This window comes from Colias eurytheme, chromosome 5 (assembly GCF_061535395.1).
Source record: "Colias eurytheme isolate Ceu_HAF_F1 chromosome 5, ilColEury1 Martin Lab GWU primary, whole genome shotgun sequence".
Taxonomy (NCBI): Eukaryota; Metazoa; Arthropoda; class Insecta; order Lepidoptera; family Pieridae; genus Colias; species Colias eurytheme.
Window position 1 is genome coordinate 8,742,844 of NC_142984.1, and position 15,685 is coordinate 8,758,528.

Below are 15,685 nucleotides of genomic sequence, written 5' to 3' on the forward strand. Positions count from 1 at the left end.
AAATAAGCGTGGAAGCCGTTACGACCATCGACGCTGTTTTCTATAAAATTTGAAACACTGCTGAAACTGCTGAAAGCTGACGGGTTTTAAAAAGGCTGATTCCTTAATAACGTAGCTTTCTGTAAGTGAAATAGATAGATAGAGTATCGATAGAATAATTATTATACCCCCCAATAGTAATATTACTAAGTATGTTTTTTTATACTACTTAATATAGATGAACAATGATTAACTAAATATTTAAACAAAGAAATGATACTACTGGCTGTAGTTACAATATACTTATTTTACTAAAACAACCAAAATTGAGCCTCATGCTTAGCTTAAAATTTTTAATAAAATATATGCCTAGTCTGCTGTCTAACTCCATATTATGTAGTGTGCAGATCGACGCTATTTAAATACTTTTTAAATACTATTTAATAATATTAACTATATTTAATTTAAACGTATAAATCATGGATCTAGAGTAAGAGCAAGAGCTGCAAGACTATTCTTTCGTGATCATAGTGTAAACGAAAACTCGTATTCAGTATTGTTGAGTATTAGAACATATTTTCATAGAATCTTTTCGAACGCAGTAGCCAGTAAGAACAACGATAGATTGCTCTACGCCAATTTACACTAAAATAGTTTGATATAGCGGGATATGAACACATAAGAATGTGGGTAAGAATGAGCATTCGCTCGATTGATCTAAATGCACCGTAACATTCAAAATATAATGTTATGTATTGTATTCTATGATTCATGAACGCATCAAATAATGTCACATATCAATTTGACATCCATACTTGTCAAATGTCAGTGTCAGTTGTCACTTTTAGTAACTCCATTGCAGTTGATTGCAGTGTTGTTGTATTACGCTTGATATTTATTATTATTTGTATTTTATATCATAAGACGCTGTGTTTAGTTCGGGTATTTTATGAATAAAAACCCAATAATTTCATTTATTAATTAATATCAACAACTCATTGCTGCAATATTAATTAAAAAACACAAAAATGTCGCAAAGAGAACGCCGTGCCAATGCTGGTAATCGCATGGCAAAGCTTTTGGACGAAGAAGAGGAAGACGACTTTTATAAAACTACTTATGGAGGGTTCCAAGAGGCGGAGGAAGATGGAGATTACGTGTATGTATTTTATTTGTATACGATATTTGGTTGTTGTTATAAAATGTATAATTTACAGTTAATAATTACAGTCTACATTTTCGATTTGTTTATTTATGTAACAAATCATTTTAATGTCATGTATATCTTTTTAGACAAGAAAAAGAAGTAGATGATTTAGTAGACTCTGATTTTGATATTGACGAGAATGACGAACCTGTTTCGGATCAAGAGGCTGAATCTAAAGAGAAGAAGAAAGTTAGCGGAAAAGTGTACAAGGTGAGTTGACTTGTATATTCTGATTGTTATTAGTTATTAGCTGTGCTCCGTGGTTTCACCCGCATTGCTCCGCTCCTGTTGGTCTTAGCGTGATGATATATAGCCTATAGCCTTCCTCGATAAATGTGCTATCTAACACCGAAAGAATATTTCAAACCGGACAAGTAGTTTCTGAGATAAGCCCGTTCAAACAGACAAACAAACAAACTCTTTAGCTTTATAATATGTATTAATAAGTATAGATTAGCTGATTAGCTTTCCACCTGCGACTTAAAGCAAATTTTTATGGGTTGTGGGATGTTTCACCGCAGTAAAAAGCTTTTGTCAATTTCTATGCTCCTAACTATCTTCAGAAACACTCCATTGTGACATAAAAGCACACATTTATTTATAATTTTAGTAAAGTTCGACAAAATGCTGATTTAGATAAAAATAGATTAAAAGTGTAACTAAAAACTCATTATTCAACATAATTACTAGTTATTCCCACTTATTAGTAAAATTAGTGGGTTATTTTGCCATATTATTGTTTCTAATTTATATTATTTATCATATATTCAGGATCCAAAAAGAAAACGAAAGTCTGCAGCTGAAAACAAAGTGGTAACAAAGAAACCAAAAGAACCAAGAGAACCGAAGCCAAAAGAAGCTGCGGAGAGTGTTGATAAAGTTATAGACACCTCTATTGGTAAGTTTAAATATTGGGTTTAATAATTATATAATGTAGAATTTTAGTATAATTTTTTAAATGTTTGTCAAACCTGATGGTATCTGATTGATTTTTATTACTAGAGATCTTACAAGTTACAAAGTCTATTTATAGAACATATTAAGTACTATGCTTGTTAAATCTAATCATCAGTTTATTAAATTATACTGATAATATTGAATAAGCATGTAATCCTAAATGTTTATGTATACTTTGAGCTAATAATAATAATTGAGAACAGATTAAAAAAAACTTTGCCAAGCGAATAATTAGTACATAACATCACAAAAATAAAAATAAAAAATAAAAATCATTTATTTGTTTCATAACGCAGTGTAGTACAATAATAGGTTTTGAATACAGTAAAAATTGCATATTAAAACAATATTAAATACAAATACAAAATGTAACAATATTTGATATTTTAGAACGAAAATCAATTCGGCAAAGTACAGCAGTGAAATCAGCGGAGACACTAGAAAGGATCAAAATAAGATCGGAATTGAAAAAGAAAAAGGTGAAGAAAGTTGAGGAGCGACCGCTCACACAAGAGGAGTTATTGGAAGAAGCTCTTATCACTGAAAAGGAAAATCTTAAAAGCTTGGGTAATTAATAAATTTAATAATTTGATTTTTAAATTGGATAAATTTGTTCTCATTAAATATGACAATGTACTTATATTATACAAAAACTTCCCCTTTTTAATGTATGTAAACATAAAATATACCAATGTACATATTCTGGTCCGCCCCGGCTTCGCCCGTGGTACATATTTCGCAATAAATGGTAGCCTATGTTCTTTCTCAGGGTCTAAAGATTATCTGTGCCCAATTTCATCATAATTGGTCCAGTAGTTTATGCGTGAATACCATACATACATACATGCAAACCTTTCCTCTTTATAATATTAGTATAGAAGTATAGATATAGTCAATGTATGCCTTGCTCTTATTCAATTAAAAATATGTGAATGTTGCTAAAATAATTGAATTATTTGCTTGTTAAAATACAATTTTATTGGCTTATATAATATTTGATTAACTTTTTATAGACAAAATAAATATATTTTACAGAGATATTTGAACAAAGTGAATTAGAGAGAAAGAAAGTCAGACCAATAAAGAAAACTATTACAGGACCGATAATTAAGTAAGTACATATTGTAATTGAGAGTTATAATTAGAGTAATTAATAATTACTATTTCGATTATATTTTTTATGAAAAATGTAAGTTTATGAAATCATTATAAATTATATGTAAGTACTTACATATTATAAATTTGTTCACTTAAGTTTATAAAAAAAACTTTGTAACTTATACTTTACATTCTCCTTAGTGTGAAAACAGTGTTTTTAATAAATACAATAATTTTAATTTATTTTTGTATTTTAGGTACCATTCTTTCGCCGTGCCGGTACCACTAGTGTCTGAAGTGACGCCAGAGGACAAGTCTAGTCTTACACCAATAACAGATATCAATTTGAGTGATATTATCAAAAGTGAAGATGGTAAATATCATATAAAATGTTCATTTATATGTTTCTAAGCTTTGCCCTGGCTCTGGTTTTACTTAAGATAAAAAATAACTACTTCTGAACTAAATATTTCTTATTTAATGCTTGTTGAAGTGAAACTTCTTCAGGCGCATTGAGAGTAAAATTTTAAGGTCGCGCCATGGCAATACCGTCACGTCATAGAGTAAGGCGACGATTTTGGTATCGTCGGATCTTGCCAAATAAATTTCACTTCTTTCTGGGCTCGGCACATGCACTCTTTTTATCATGCGCCTTTTTTATTAATTACAGTATTTTTTTAATTTTATCTTTTGCCTCCTATATTTAACAAAATCATAAATGTTGATGTTTTTTTTGTGTGAATATAATGGAAATAATTAAACTATTCCTTATTATCAAATTGCAGATATGTTAACACCAGGAGACCTAAGTGATGGTAACAATGCAGAACCAAAACCGGAAAATGATAGTGAACAATCGGACCCAGTTAAAATGGACGTCGATTTTGTTGGACCAGAGGAGGAGATTACATTGAATGATGTCCCCAAGTAAGTAATTATTGAGCACTTAATAACTTAAGTTCCAGTTTATTATATAAGTTGGTAGGTTACATACCTAGTAGTTACATTAAGATCTTTCAATAGTGAAAAAGATGTGAAATGCTTTTGCCTTATATAATTTTTTGGAGTATATTCCTTAATACATGACTTTTTTATTAACAAAACTGTTTGCATCAGGCCAATAGTTTCAAATACTTTTATATTCAAATCTACTGCTATTATTGTTATTAATAATATTGTATTGAGAATAAATCTGAAAAAAATAAATTTATTCAGACTGTTTAAGATGGTGTTAAAATCCTACCAAAAACATCAGTCATCAAACATCAAACATCTATTTAACGATCATTTAAAATTTACAGAAAAGAAGATAAGCCAAAACCCAAAGAAAACGTAACATACTACGAGCGGACGTTGCTTTCGTTCGAAAACGACATCAAGAACAAAGCATTCAATTCGTGTTTCCCACAAAAAGTGCCGAAACGGAGACGGGAAATGTTATGTGCTGTTACTAAGTAAGTTATTACTTTAATTGAATTACCGGTTGGCTTGGTTGGCATACAACCTAGCACAAATCATACAAGATTAAACAAAAGACGTGTGGCACTCGGGGACTGCCGCGGTAAAGCTATTGTATGCTATACCTTCAAGCTACACCTCCGCGCCCGTCGCAGTGGGGAGCGTGAGGTTTTTTCGTTACGGAGTTTCTCGATTCGGTCCCCACGCTCAAGGCCCGCGATAGAAGCTAATGCAATAGCTTAAAAAAATATATAAATTTATAAAAATTCTAAAAAATTTTGTTAATAACCAAAATATTTATTTTCAGACGACCAGCCCGCTACATCGATCCCATAACCAAATTACCATATCGCAGTGTAGACGCTTTCCGCATTATACGCGAAGCATATTACCAACAACTCGAAGCCCGAGCTGATAAAGCCTCGCCTAGCCTCGCCGCCTGGCTTCGCTCGAGACGAAGTGATACCGCTTCTTCTTACGTGCAAATACATATAAAATAATACCTAGATTGTAGAGTATGGATTAAATCATTTTGCTGAAAGGGAGAAAAAACTGCGCGGTTGATTTCGTTTTCATACACGCATATACCCGCATATGCAGAATGTACCTAGGTAAATACGTGACTTTCAGAAAAATTTCAAAAAAAAAAAAACAACAGTTGCTTTTTATCATTTACATAAATAATAATTGTGAATAAAAGTTTCATAATGGACAACTTCACGTAATGTTTGAACAGAATTCATATTTGAATAGAAATCTTAGACTTAGGACTTGGTTTGAATTAATGTAATGTTAGTATTGGATTTGAAGAAACAATGCATGCTTGTATTATACATAGATTAGAAAAAAATGAATGAATAATGCAATTTACAGTATTAAAGAAATTGACTTTAAATCCATTTTTGTTTCGAAGTTGCTTTAATATTCAGGTTATCAATAGCAAAATTATATCTGAATTTTATCAAAGGAAACAAAGATAATTACGAACAAACATGAAATTAAGGAAGTGATTGCATAGTTTTAATGTGTAAATAGTATTTAAGGGTATTTTGTAATTAGATAGAGCTGGTAAATAAACTATGAAAAGAACATTTTGCATTTTATTTACTTCAAGTTCCTTTGTATCTATGTAATATCTTTGTTTACTTAATATTTACTATTGTAGTATACGCTTATCTCCTTTTTAATTTTTGAACTAATTAAACTACTATGGATACAGTATAAGAAACTAAGGACCAGATTAACTGCTTACTGATGTCCCAAATAGCCTGTTTGGCACTTTGATGTATGTATATTCTCATACATAACATCTCATTATAACGGACACATGCTTAACAGAACGTTATTATTATTTATTGTTACCAATTTTATTAACGAGGGATGATTTATTAATAAAAAAAAATTGATATACCTCTAATATCCTTTCTGACAGCTTTGCAAAGTTAAGGGAGCTGAAGGATGCATCAAATTATTTTTGCAAAAACTATATCTTACAATTATTTCTCTAAGGGATGCATACTTTCAGGGGATTAGAGCTAATATCCAAAATAAACACACATGTAACATCTAAAATTTTAATTTCAAATAATGAAATAAATAACTACATGCATTATCCAATTAAAATAAGATTCATATGCTGTACAAATTGTACAAGGGCCTTAACGTATAAAAATAACAAAACGACATGGACAAAACAAAACAATACAATCGACGATGTTAACAAAGAAATAATATTGCAACAAAAATGTTTGTTTCAAGCAAAACTCACCTAGCTTAATATAGTTTACTACTATAAGGTACAATTAAATACTGTTAGAAAATTAAGGGTATTCTCTACATAAAATATTCGATAGATAGGTCAAACCTATTTAAAAAAGAATTTACCAATTGAAAAAAAAAGTAAATTATTAGTACGAAGCATTTTTTCTTACAGTATAATTACAAAGAATTCACATAATATTATGACACATCTAGACACGAATAAATACTGTTATCATAGGTTCTCCGTAAATGAGGGATTTAGTCTGATATCTGGCACACTATTTCTTCTAGGTCTAGATTTCAACAGTTCATTATATGAAATTAAACCCGATGCACTTGCGTCGAATCTTGATTGAAATTTGGACGGATCTGTTGTGGGCAAGTATGGATATTCACTCAGGTATGTCTGTGCATTTTTTGTTGATGTCTGCTGAGAAAAATCGTTAACCGGTGACACTGCCATCTCGTAAGAATTTAGTTTGTTATCTGAAACGTTTTCCATTGACTTGAACGTTTCCAAAACTGCTTTTTTATGTGGAATACCGCGTAAGCTCCCCTGGCGACTCAGCCTTCCTTCCATAACGTCCTCAAATAAGTCTTCAACATGAAATTTTTCTGATATTTTAACTAATTTTTTGGACTCTGCATCATCTTGATTTGTTTCTCCTTCTTGAGGCATCTCATTAAATATTTTGGAAATTTCAGATGAAGGCATAGTATTAGATTTAGACTCCATTTTTTGACTTTGAGCATCTTCCTTTGATTCCTTCCTTCCATTTTCATCAAGAGATTCAGTTGATAGGCTGTTAACTTTAATTTTACATTCACTAACTTTTGTATTCTTTTTAACATCTCTCAATTCTTCTAACGACTGGAAATACTGTTTGGCAATTTTGAAACGACTCTTGTAATCTACTGGTAAAGTTTCTTCCGGTTTTTGTGTTTCAACTTTATGTGGTTCTTCTTTCTCCTCTTGCTTGTCTATTATTTCTAGTTCAATATCTGAAAGACTTAAATATTTTTTATCATTTTCAGGGATTGATTCTTGTGTGCTCTGAACTGAACTACATCGTGTATGATCTTCAGGGCTTATAACTTGTTGTGATTCGGTCTCATTTTTTTCTTCTTCTGTAGGTTTGGAACGTATAAAGTGTTTTGATGCTGAGTGCATATAGTGAGACTTGCTTGGAGTTCCTGTAATAAAGGAATAAAAAAAATATTGTTATTTATGGCACACTAAATCCAGTTTTGTAGAAATTATAAGGTCGTATCTTACCTGGACTTGAACTCGAGTTGTACATAATTTTGCGGTTCGCTCCTGTTTTCTGGTTATATTTTGTTAGCTCGGATTGTGTAGACTTCGAAACATCTTCATATAGGCTGATAAAATTTTTAACATTTATTTTTGGTAATTCCTCAACAGACTTATGTTTGTCAAAGTCATCAGTTAATTCACTGGTTGAGATTTTACTGAAAATATCCATTTCTGATTTGCTAAAAGACTTCAATTTGCGACACTTTACTTTTCTTTGAACATTATCGGTTCTCAGATCTTCAGCAATATGTTTTTCTTTAACTGGTGAAGGTATATAATTGTTATCTGCTGTACTTGCTTGAGTATTCACAAGGACAATATCATTATTATTTTCACTTTGTGGTGAATTATTTTGCTTCACGTTTCCAACATTATTAGCTTCTGGATCGTTTAACGATTCAACTTTTTTATCTGTTTCTAAAATAATATCGGTGTTGGATATATCCCCACTACTGTGTATCTGCTTTATTTGTGTACCTTCTTTCGCCTCCTTTTTGTCATTTTCAGAAGTAATATTCGAAGAATCATCATGCGTGCTTTTATCACACTCTGTACTATTATAATTGTGTTTATTATACATTGAGCTCTTGTTTTGTTTATGGTGTGTATGCGACCATGGCAATTCTTCGGTTTGAGAAATATTGTGGAACAAAGAAATTCGACTAGATACTAGACCAGTTTCATGACTAAGACTAATGTTTTCTGTCTTGGGAATGCTTTCAATAACAGGTTTTCCTAAGAAACTGTCGATTTTATTCAAGATATGCTTTCTTGAAGTACCAAAAAATCTTTTAGGACATGTTTCGAATGCTTTAAATACTTCTTCAGGTAGTTCATTTTTTGCAGGTGAAACATCATTTTTAGTTATAGATGCATTTAGATCAATATCATTGCTAATAGTTTTATCATTTGTTTCATGGTCTATGGTGTTTATTGATTCTTTACTATTTATTACTTTTACACAGGAATTTTGTGAATGAGCTGTCACTTCTTTGATTTCTTCTTCGAGTTTGTTATCCCAATAATTTTTCCACTTTTCGACCAATTTAATATCACTGCGTAAATTATCAGAGAACTGTACTTGAACTGTATTAATACGAACTGTTTCTTCAGCGTTATCTTTTACTTTCGACTGTTTTTGCGCACCCGAATTCAAAAAGTTTTTAACAATTTGCTTTCCTTTTCGCTTACTCAAAGAATCGTTATGTCTAAAGTGTTTAGCAGATATACGTTTTCTTCTTTGTTGTAGCTTTGATTCTTCTAAGTTTTTAGCCTCTATTAGTCGTATTTTTTCATCCCAATATCTTTTCTTTTCTAATACAATATTAGAATACGACGAATCGCCAAATTGTGTTTCTTCTTTATTTTGGCTTATTTTATTGTTGGATTCATCCTCGGCATGAAGTTCTCGACTTGCTGAAACTGATTCAGTTTCATTTGTCTGAATCTCAGAAATCGATCCTTCTATTTCCCCCGCATGTCTCTTCACATCTGATAAATCTTCAGACGCAGAATCGACGCGGATGTTATCATTTTCAATAATGTACTCTACTTCGAAGTTTTGTAGTGTACTTCCTTCATTTTCAGAAGTTATGGACTCTTCGGGATTTGGGAAAATGTCGTTATAGATTTCATTAAGTTCAGCAAATGCTTTCGACACTGTATCAGTTTCATTCTCAGTAACATTTTCCTTCATGCCAGAGGTGAGACTTTTTTCAGTTTCTTCAATAATGGGCGTAAAGACTTGGCGTTTGTACTCCCACCTAAAGTTGCGTGTATCTTCAGGAATATAATTGTGGTCTGATTCCTCGGAGCCGTCCCACAATTCCCGGTTATCTATAGCTGGTGTATTGTAAAGTTCCTTAATTGTTGCAAAATTATTTTTTATAAGAGTTTCAGATACAGAACGATCACTGCTATTGTTATTATTGTCTGGTGTACTTGCATTATCATCGATGCTAACGTATGCAGAATCCCATAAATCTTTGGGTGAAATATCTCGACTCCGTTGCAAGTTACTCTGACTTAGGAAATTGTATGTGTCTGAACCTAGACTGTGGAAAGGTGATATAGATGGGATTTCATCACGCTGTTCTAAGCTCTCTTGTGAAGATATAAAAGAAACGTTTTCATTTTCTTTTCTAAAATTGAAAGTATCAAGCAAATTTTTGTTATCAGTGTTGCAATTCAAAGACGATGTGCTTTCTTTTATAGGTGAACCTATGACAGGTGGCAATGAAACGGGTGCCCCTATAATGAAGTCGGTCACAGGAGTTTTTTCTAAATTTTCTTCGGTTTCATTTAGAACAATAAATGGATTTGTGTACTCATTCTCAATAATTTCAATACGCTCAGCTGCTTCATCTGACATAATTGATAAATTGTCATGCAAATCTTTAACAGGTTCTGTGTTTAAAGGCACTGCCTCTTCACACTCTGTACTTGTTTGCTTAAAGTCAATAAACGGATTGCTATAAATGTGAGACTCTTCGTTTTGTGAATTATTTGTTTCATATTCGCTGGTTATAAATGAACCAAATTCTTTTTCAGTATATGTTGTGTCATATATATCATTTAAAAATGGATTGTTTGTCGATTGAATTGTATCTGTAGACATGTTATCATCGTCGAATGGATCCTGTAACATTTTATAGTTTTCTAAATCCTGTAAATACAATTGTTTTGTTTCTTTATTCGTAAGTTCCGTACGTATGACGTCCTCTGTCTTGGTAGATTTATCCATAAATAATGATACAGAAATATTTTCAGGTATAATTATTCTCTCTCGAGTTGCTTGATTTTCAAGGAATGTTGAGTTAACTACATCAGGTACATCATTTTGCTTGGCTGAAGAAGAATCTGTAGACACATTGTTAGACTTTTCTTTGTCCAAGTTATATAAAGCTTTGCAAACTCTATTCATTTTTAGAATTCTTGATGCAATTGTGTAAAATTTTTGAGATTTTTGCATTGACGAAGGGTTCAAATCGTTTATATTTGTTATTTTTTCTAATTCATCGTCGTGGATTGAATTGGTCTCTAAAGAATCTAATTCCATCAAATTTTTTGCTTCGTCCTCTGTTATCCTTTCTAGAGTTCCATTTTCTTTTAATAGCATTTTTTCAGTTACAAAATCTACAATTCGAAGTACAACTTTTCTATCACTTTTGATATCCACAATGTCAATCTCTTCACCATCTTCTAAACAAAAACTGTCTTTCTCTAAAATATGCATAATGTTTTTGGAGGCTGTTACAAAGAAAGGTGACCCTACTATATTTTCCCCTCGACTCGTTATAGATATTTCATATTTTCCTTCCGTAGGTACAGTGTATCCAATTTTTAGGTGATCAGGATTTCTCTCGACTTCAATAATTATATCGTATTGCGTTTTAGGTATGTAGTACGTTTTGTTCATGTCGTTTTTACCATAATTTCTTAAGTACGTTGCACCTTGAGTTACTGGGAGAACATTATCTGTATAGTTTATCGGTTTCGATTGAAGACCAAGTAAAGTTTGTCGTATCATCTGAGCTTTTCCCAAGATTGGAGATAATGTAGACATACCATAAATATTTTTTGGACCCTTGATGACAATAGTTATTTCTCCCGGATCAAGTGACTGCTGAGCTGTTGGATATATTTTAAAAAACATCTTGTTATTTATTTGGGCTGCTGTAAGTCCAGAACCCCTTGCAATGTAGTCGAGAGTAAATTGTGTAGAACTAGATGTAGTATTTTCCGTTATTGGCTTTGATGTGGCAGTTGGTGGCGTAAGTTTCGCTATAGCGGTGCGAATTCTGTCCAAGTACTTTATTAATTTCCAAGCTTCATGTTTGCTTAAGACTTCATTCGCTTCGAGTTCTTGCCGAGTGAACATCTGAAATGAGATAAAATATCCTGTAATATGGGTTATGCAAAAATTACTATTGAGTGAGCAGCATTTCTCATGAGGTTTGATAATTTTCTTTTTAATTGAGTTTTTTGGCTATAAATTTATTTAAACAGGAGATATTAGTACGTGTTTCTGAATCAATCAGGGGGTATTAAACGCCTAGGATCTAATCTATGTGAAACGTCTACTCATTTGCCTATCAAAATCTTGAATTACCGGATCAACTCCCAGGTAATGGTCAGCTATAGCCTGCGCATGCTTCAGGGACAGCCTCGTGGGAGGATGTCCCGCGCATGCGCCGGGGAGGGCCGCGTCCAACACGCCGCAAACTATCCACCCGTGGCGCCACACCGTCTCCAAATCGTCCACCCTCACGGGACCCACATCGGAGAGCCATTGTATCACCTGTTGCTTTTGTTCTTCGCTTGAAAAAATAACTGGAAACATTGATAGTAATTTTCAGTCTGAAGTCGATAAAGAAGAAAACTTGAATGGATTGAGACAAAGATAGTAAACTTTTGTGTAGAAGGTGATAACTGATGTAAAGAACATTGATGCCGCACAATGTATGATTATTGATTATGCAAGGAAGGCAAATGAGTAGACGTGCTGTATGATAATGATAATGCTCCTGTAAAATCTTCAAAGTGGTATCTAGGAGAGATTGAAGGAAAGATGGTAATTGTAGTAACATAAGAATGATAATTGGGGATCAGTCCCACAAAGATTTGTACAATAAGCTTTTGCTTTATTTAACTTTTTTGCAAATAGGTCACACAGAGTTAATTTCCCATTCAAGGTATGGAAGTAGATTAAAGTAGTATTTAATAAATATATCAACTGTACTGGGTACAATAACATTTTAATACTTCCTAGAACTCCATTGGATAGCTAATTTTATAACAGCAAATACTTACGTGTTCGAAAAGCCGAATCGACGTACTTCAAGGCCTTGAAGAAGAAACGCTGGTGCCCCCAGAATATCGTGAGGAGGGTGGCCGGCGCGAGGTACCGCAGGGTCGTCAGCAGCACCTCCAGGACCGTCGACCACATGCCGCGCTCCAGCTCCAGTTCGGGATACTCCGGGATCGTGAATAGTCCTGAAATGTACAATATTATATGTCAATTGTAGGTCTAATATAATATTTGATTGGTTGTATTTCCTTTTATTATTAGGGTTTCCTGGTAGAAGATGCCATCTTTAGATGATTTTGGTAAATTTTATTAATAGGTAGGTTAGTGGTGTCGTCAGGATATCCTGATTGCACCAGTACGTACTCATAAACAGTTTAATTACCTATTAGGTTTATAGATGAAAAAAATACGATATCAATGGTGTTATTTTTTTAGATGGTCGTAAGGCTACAACGTAACTACATAGGAGAGAAAAAAATATTGATGCAATGGTTAAAAAATAGAATTTTATAGGTAAAAAAACAGAGCTAGAACACTTTTAGTGGACGTTGATTCATTTAGTTTAAACTATTAATAATTAAAAGAATTAATGTTAGAGAAATCCAAAAAATTGTGATAAAGAACTACATTTTCAAAAGGCGAAAGCATCTTTCAATGTATTTTGAGCTATGAAGTGGAGTCCCTTGAGAATAGAAGATCGATAGATGGCACATCTGTTTCACTGATAGGTTTTTCTTTACAGGTATGTAGAATAAATTTTACCAAAATGAGTTTTTGTTAGGGAAAATTAAGCTGTGTGTTCTTAATTACAATCTCTAATAATAATTGAACTTTAGTTTATGTTTATTGTCATTGTACGTATAACATGTGAAAAAATCGGTCCTAAAAATGATCTAGAAAAAATAGAAAATATCATGTATAAAAACATACATAAAAAATACAACTAACCAACACTCCTAGAATGCTCTGCATTCACTATATTTTCGTCGTATTCCTTTGATAAAGTTTCGATTCGATCGGACATTTTTTTCGTTTTACACAATTTACACTCGTTCGGAAATAGCCATCATAATCCTTATCGAATCATAATAAAAAATGAGTATTAACCAATTCTATTTTTAAACTGTGATCATGCTTTTTAATTTTGGCGGCAGAGTGGATGAAGGCGACAGATTTTATTAATAATGATAATATAAGAGCGTTTTATTTTTATTTTTAATTATAATTACAGTTTTAATTATTTGCGTTCCCTTGATAATTAAGATTATTAATTAAAAATGGTAATATGTATAAGAATTATTTAATTATTGGTCCCAATATTTAATTATGCATAGCACGTGCGATATTATTTTAACAAATGATAGGTAAGTGTTGTTACCAGCAGAGTGAAAGGTAATCAAAAGATAACAGTGATTGTAAAAAAAATTAAACAAGGCACATCACAATGTACTCACAAGAATCATTAATGACAAAGAAACAAAATCCAATCTATGAATATCCGTCACTTTCTTGAAAAGTCCAGTTAGAGTCCAAGTGGTATTGTCGACTGTCCAATTTCATTAGCCGTTTGGTAAACAGAATAATCTTATCATCTAACTCTCGTACGTAAATCCGACTTTAATACCACACGATAAGGGCTATATTAATTAAGTCCTTAATTATCTGAATCGTGTGTTTTATCTGTACTTTTTTTGTTTGCGATCTCAGCTTCAGCAATGGTAGATGAAACAATTAATGTGTTTGGGAAGAAGTATGTATATTTATTATTTCAATTTTTCCATTTATCAATAACTAGCAGATATTTCGTATGACCGTGAAACTTACCTATTTCTCTAATATCTCTAAAATGCTATGTCTACTTACTATTAATCTATTTTAATACGGATAAAAATGATTAATCAGACCATTAGATAATTATCTTACTTGTATAAAACTAAACATCGGAATAGCTTGATAAAACATTATCAGACTATATTAACTCTTCAGTTTTATAAATAACTAGCTTTCCGCCCGCGGCTTCACCCGCTTTGTCTAAAACATAGAAAATTATATATGTACTAAAACCTTCCTCTTGAATCACTCTACCCATTAAAAAAAACCGCATCAAATCCGTTGTGTAGTTTTAAAGATTAAGCATACAAAGAGACATGGGGACAGAAAGCGACTTTGTTTTATAGTTACTATGTAGTGATTAAGATAAACATTAAACATATTAATGAATGACTAGACGTTGATAGTAGACATTTACGCATTAACTAGAAATCTATTCAATGAAATATGAATGCAAATAAATGCGTAATGCATTGTGTACGTGATACCTACGATCTTATCAATGATGCCTGTCAATTTTATCGAAGAGATAAACAACAAGTGTTCTTACAACAGACGTTTTACATGAAGCAGATTTTCTTTTTTTTCTGGCGGGAATTTATGAGCTAACGCACAAGCTAACGTGCGTCATCATAGCATGCTATTGATTTCATTAAAAAAATCATATATGAAAATTATATTTTTAAATGTAACTAAATTTTCAATACAACACACGTTTTATTAGTACACTGTTAAATGGATCCAGCATCCATTAGTTATTCAATTTATTTTCTGTGGTAAAAAAAAACAAACTCAAATGTTTCATCAGCGGTTTTATTTCGTAAAGTAATTAAACTTGAAAAGTTACTACATATATTGTTCAAAAATAACGTGAGAATGTAAAAATTCAAATTTTCAATTTGTACAAATTCAATGTCGCTCAGTTTATAGAGTCATTGTTATGGACCTTTATAAGTTTTATCATATCTACTATCTATATCTTGAGAAATTCTTAGAATGTCTGCGAATAAGATATAATATCCGAGGGTAGAAAAATTTGTCTCGAAAATATTGTAATTGTTTTGTTGTATTTTTTCTTTGTTAAAAATACAATATAAGAAATTTTTTGTATTTAAAACAAAATTTATTAATATATTATGTTGATGAGAGAGCTGTTTATTTGCCAAAAAATTGTAACATTTTTAATAAATTTAAGATTTCAGCACTCAAGATTATTTGGGAGATAATGTCGAATATTGAATGATGAGGGTATTTTGTCAAATATCACGTG

At 31.9% G+C, this 15,685-nt stretch overlaps 2 protein-coding genes across 4 annotated transcripts in view; one reads left to right on the plus strand and one right to left on the minus strand.

The window, feature by feature from the left end:
- Positions 1-846: 846 nt before the first annotated feature.
- On the plus strand, positions 847-5,782 carry YL-1 (Vacuolar protein sorting-associated protein YL-1). The gene is made up of 9 exons (XM_090102049.1): positions 847-1,138; positions 1,273-1,396; positions 1,958-2,084; positions 2,534-2,710; positions 3,179-3,254; positions 3,499-3,614; positions 4,027-4,168; positions 4,543-4,695; positions 5,007-5,782. Exons 1-9 carry the CDS (start codon positions 1,008-1,010, stop codon positions 5,197-5,199), a joined length of 1,239 nt encoding a protein of 412 aa, XP_089958175.1. The 5' UTR covers positions 847-1,007; the 3' UTR covers positions 5,200-5,782.
- A 477-nt stretch (positions 5,783-6,259) lies between these two features.
- Positions 6,260-15,685, minus strand: part of LOC149908574 (uncharacterized) — a 33,974-nt gene continuing 24,548 nt past the window's right edge. The window contains exons 1-5 of one of the 3 annotated variants that reach the window (XM_090102050.1): positions 13,534-13,626; positions 12,588-12,770; positions 11,887-12,107; positions 7,737-11,655; positions 6,260-7,654 (exon numbers count right to left, since the gene is read on the minus strand). In XM_090102050.1, the coding sequence (XP_089958176.1) occupies positions 6,693-7,654; positions 7,737-11,655; positions 11,887-12,107; positions 12,588-12,770; positions 13,534-13,609 (5,361 nt within the window). In that variant the 5' untranslated portion in view covers positions 13,610-13,626 and the 3' untranslated portion in view covers positions 6,260-6,692. Of the gene's footprint in view, positions 7,655-7,736; positions 11,656-11,886; positions 12,108-12,587; positions 12,771-13,533; positions 13,627-15,685 lie in introns of those variants that run through there. The other 2 variants (XM_090102051.1, XM_090102052.1) reach the window with 2 other exon arrangements.

Bases quoted from the DNA above. Each gene is read 5' to 3' on its own strand.
- YL-1 (XM_090102049.1), top strand. From the start codon at position 1,008: ATGTCGCAAAGAGAACGCCGTGCCAATGCTGGTAATCGCATGGCAAAG. The intron at 1,139-1,272 runs GTATGTATTTTA...ATATCTTTTTAG, and splicing joins GAGGAAGATGGAGATTACGT to ACAAGAAAAAGAAGTAGATG. The intron at 3,255-3,498 runs GTAAGTACATAT...TTTGTATTTTAG, and splicing joins ATTACAGGACCGATAATTAA to GTACCATTCTTTCGCCGTGC.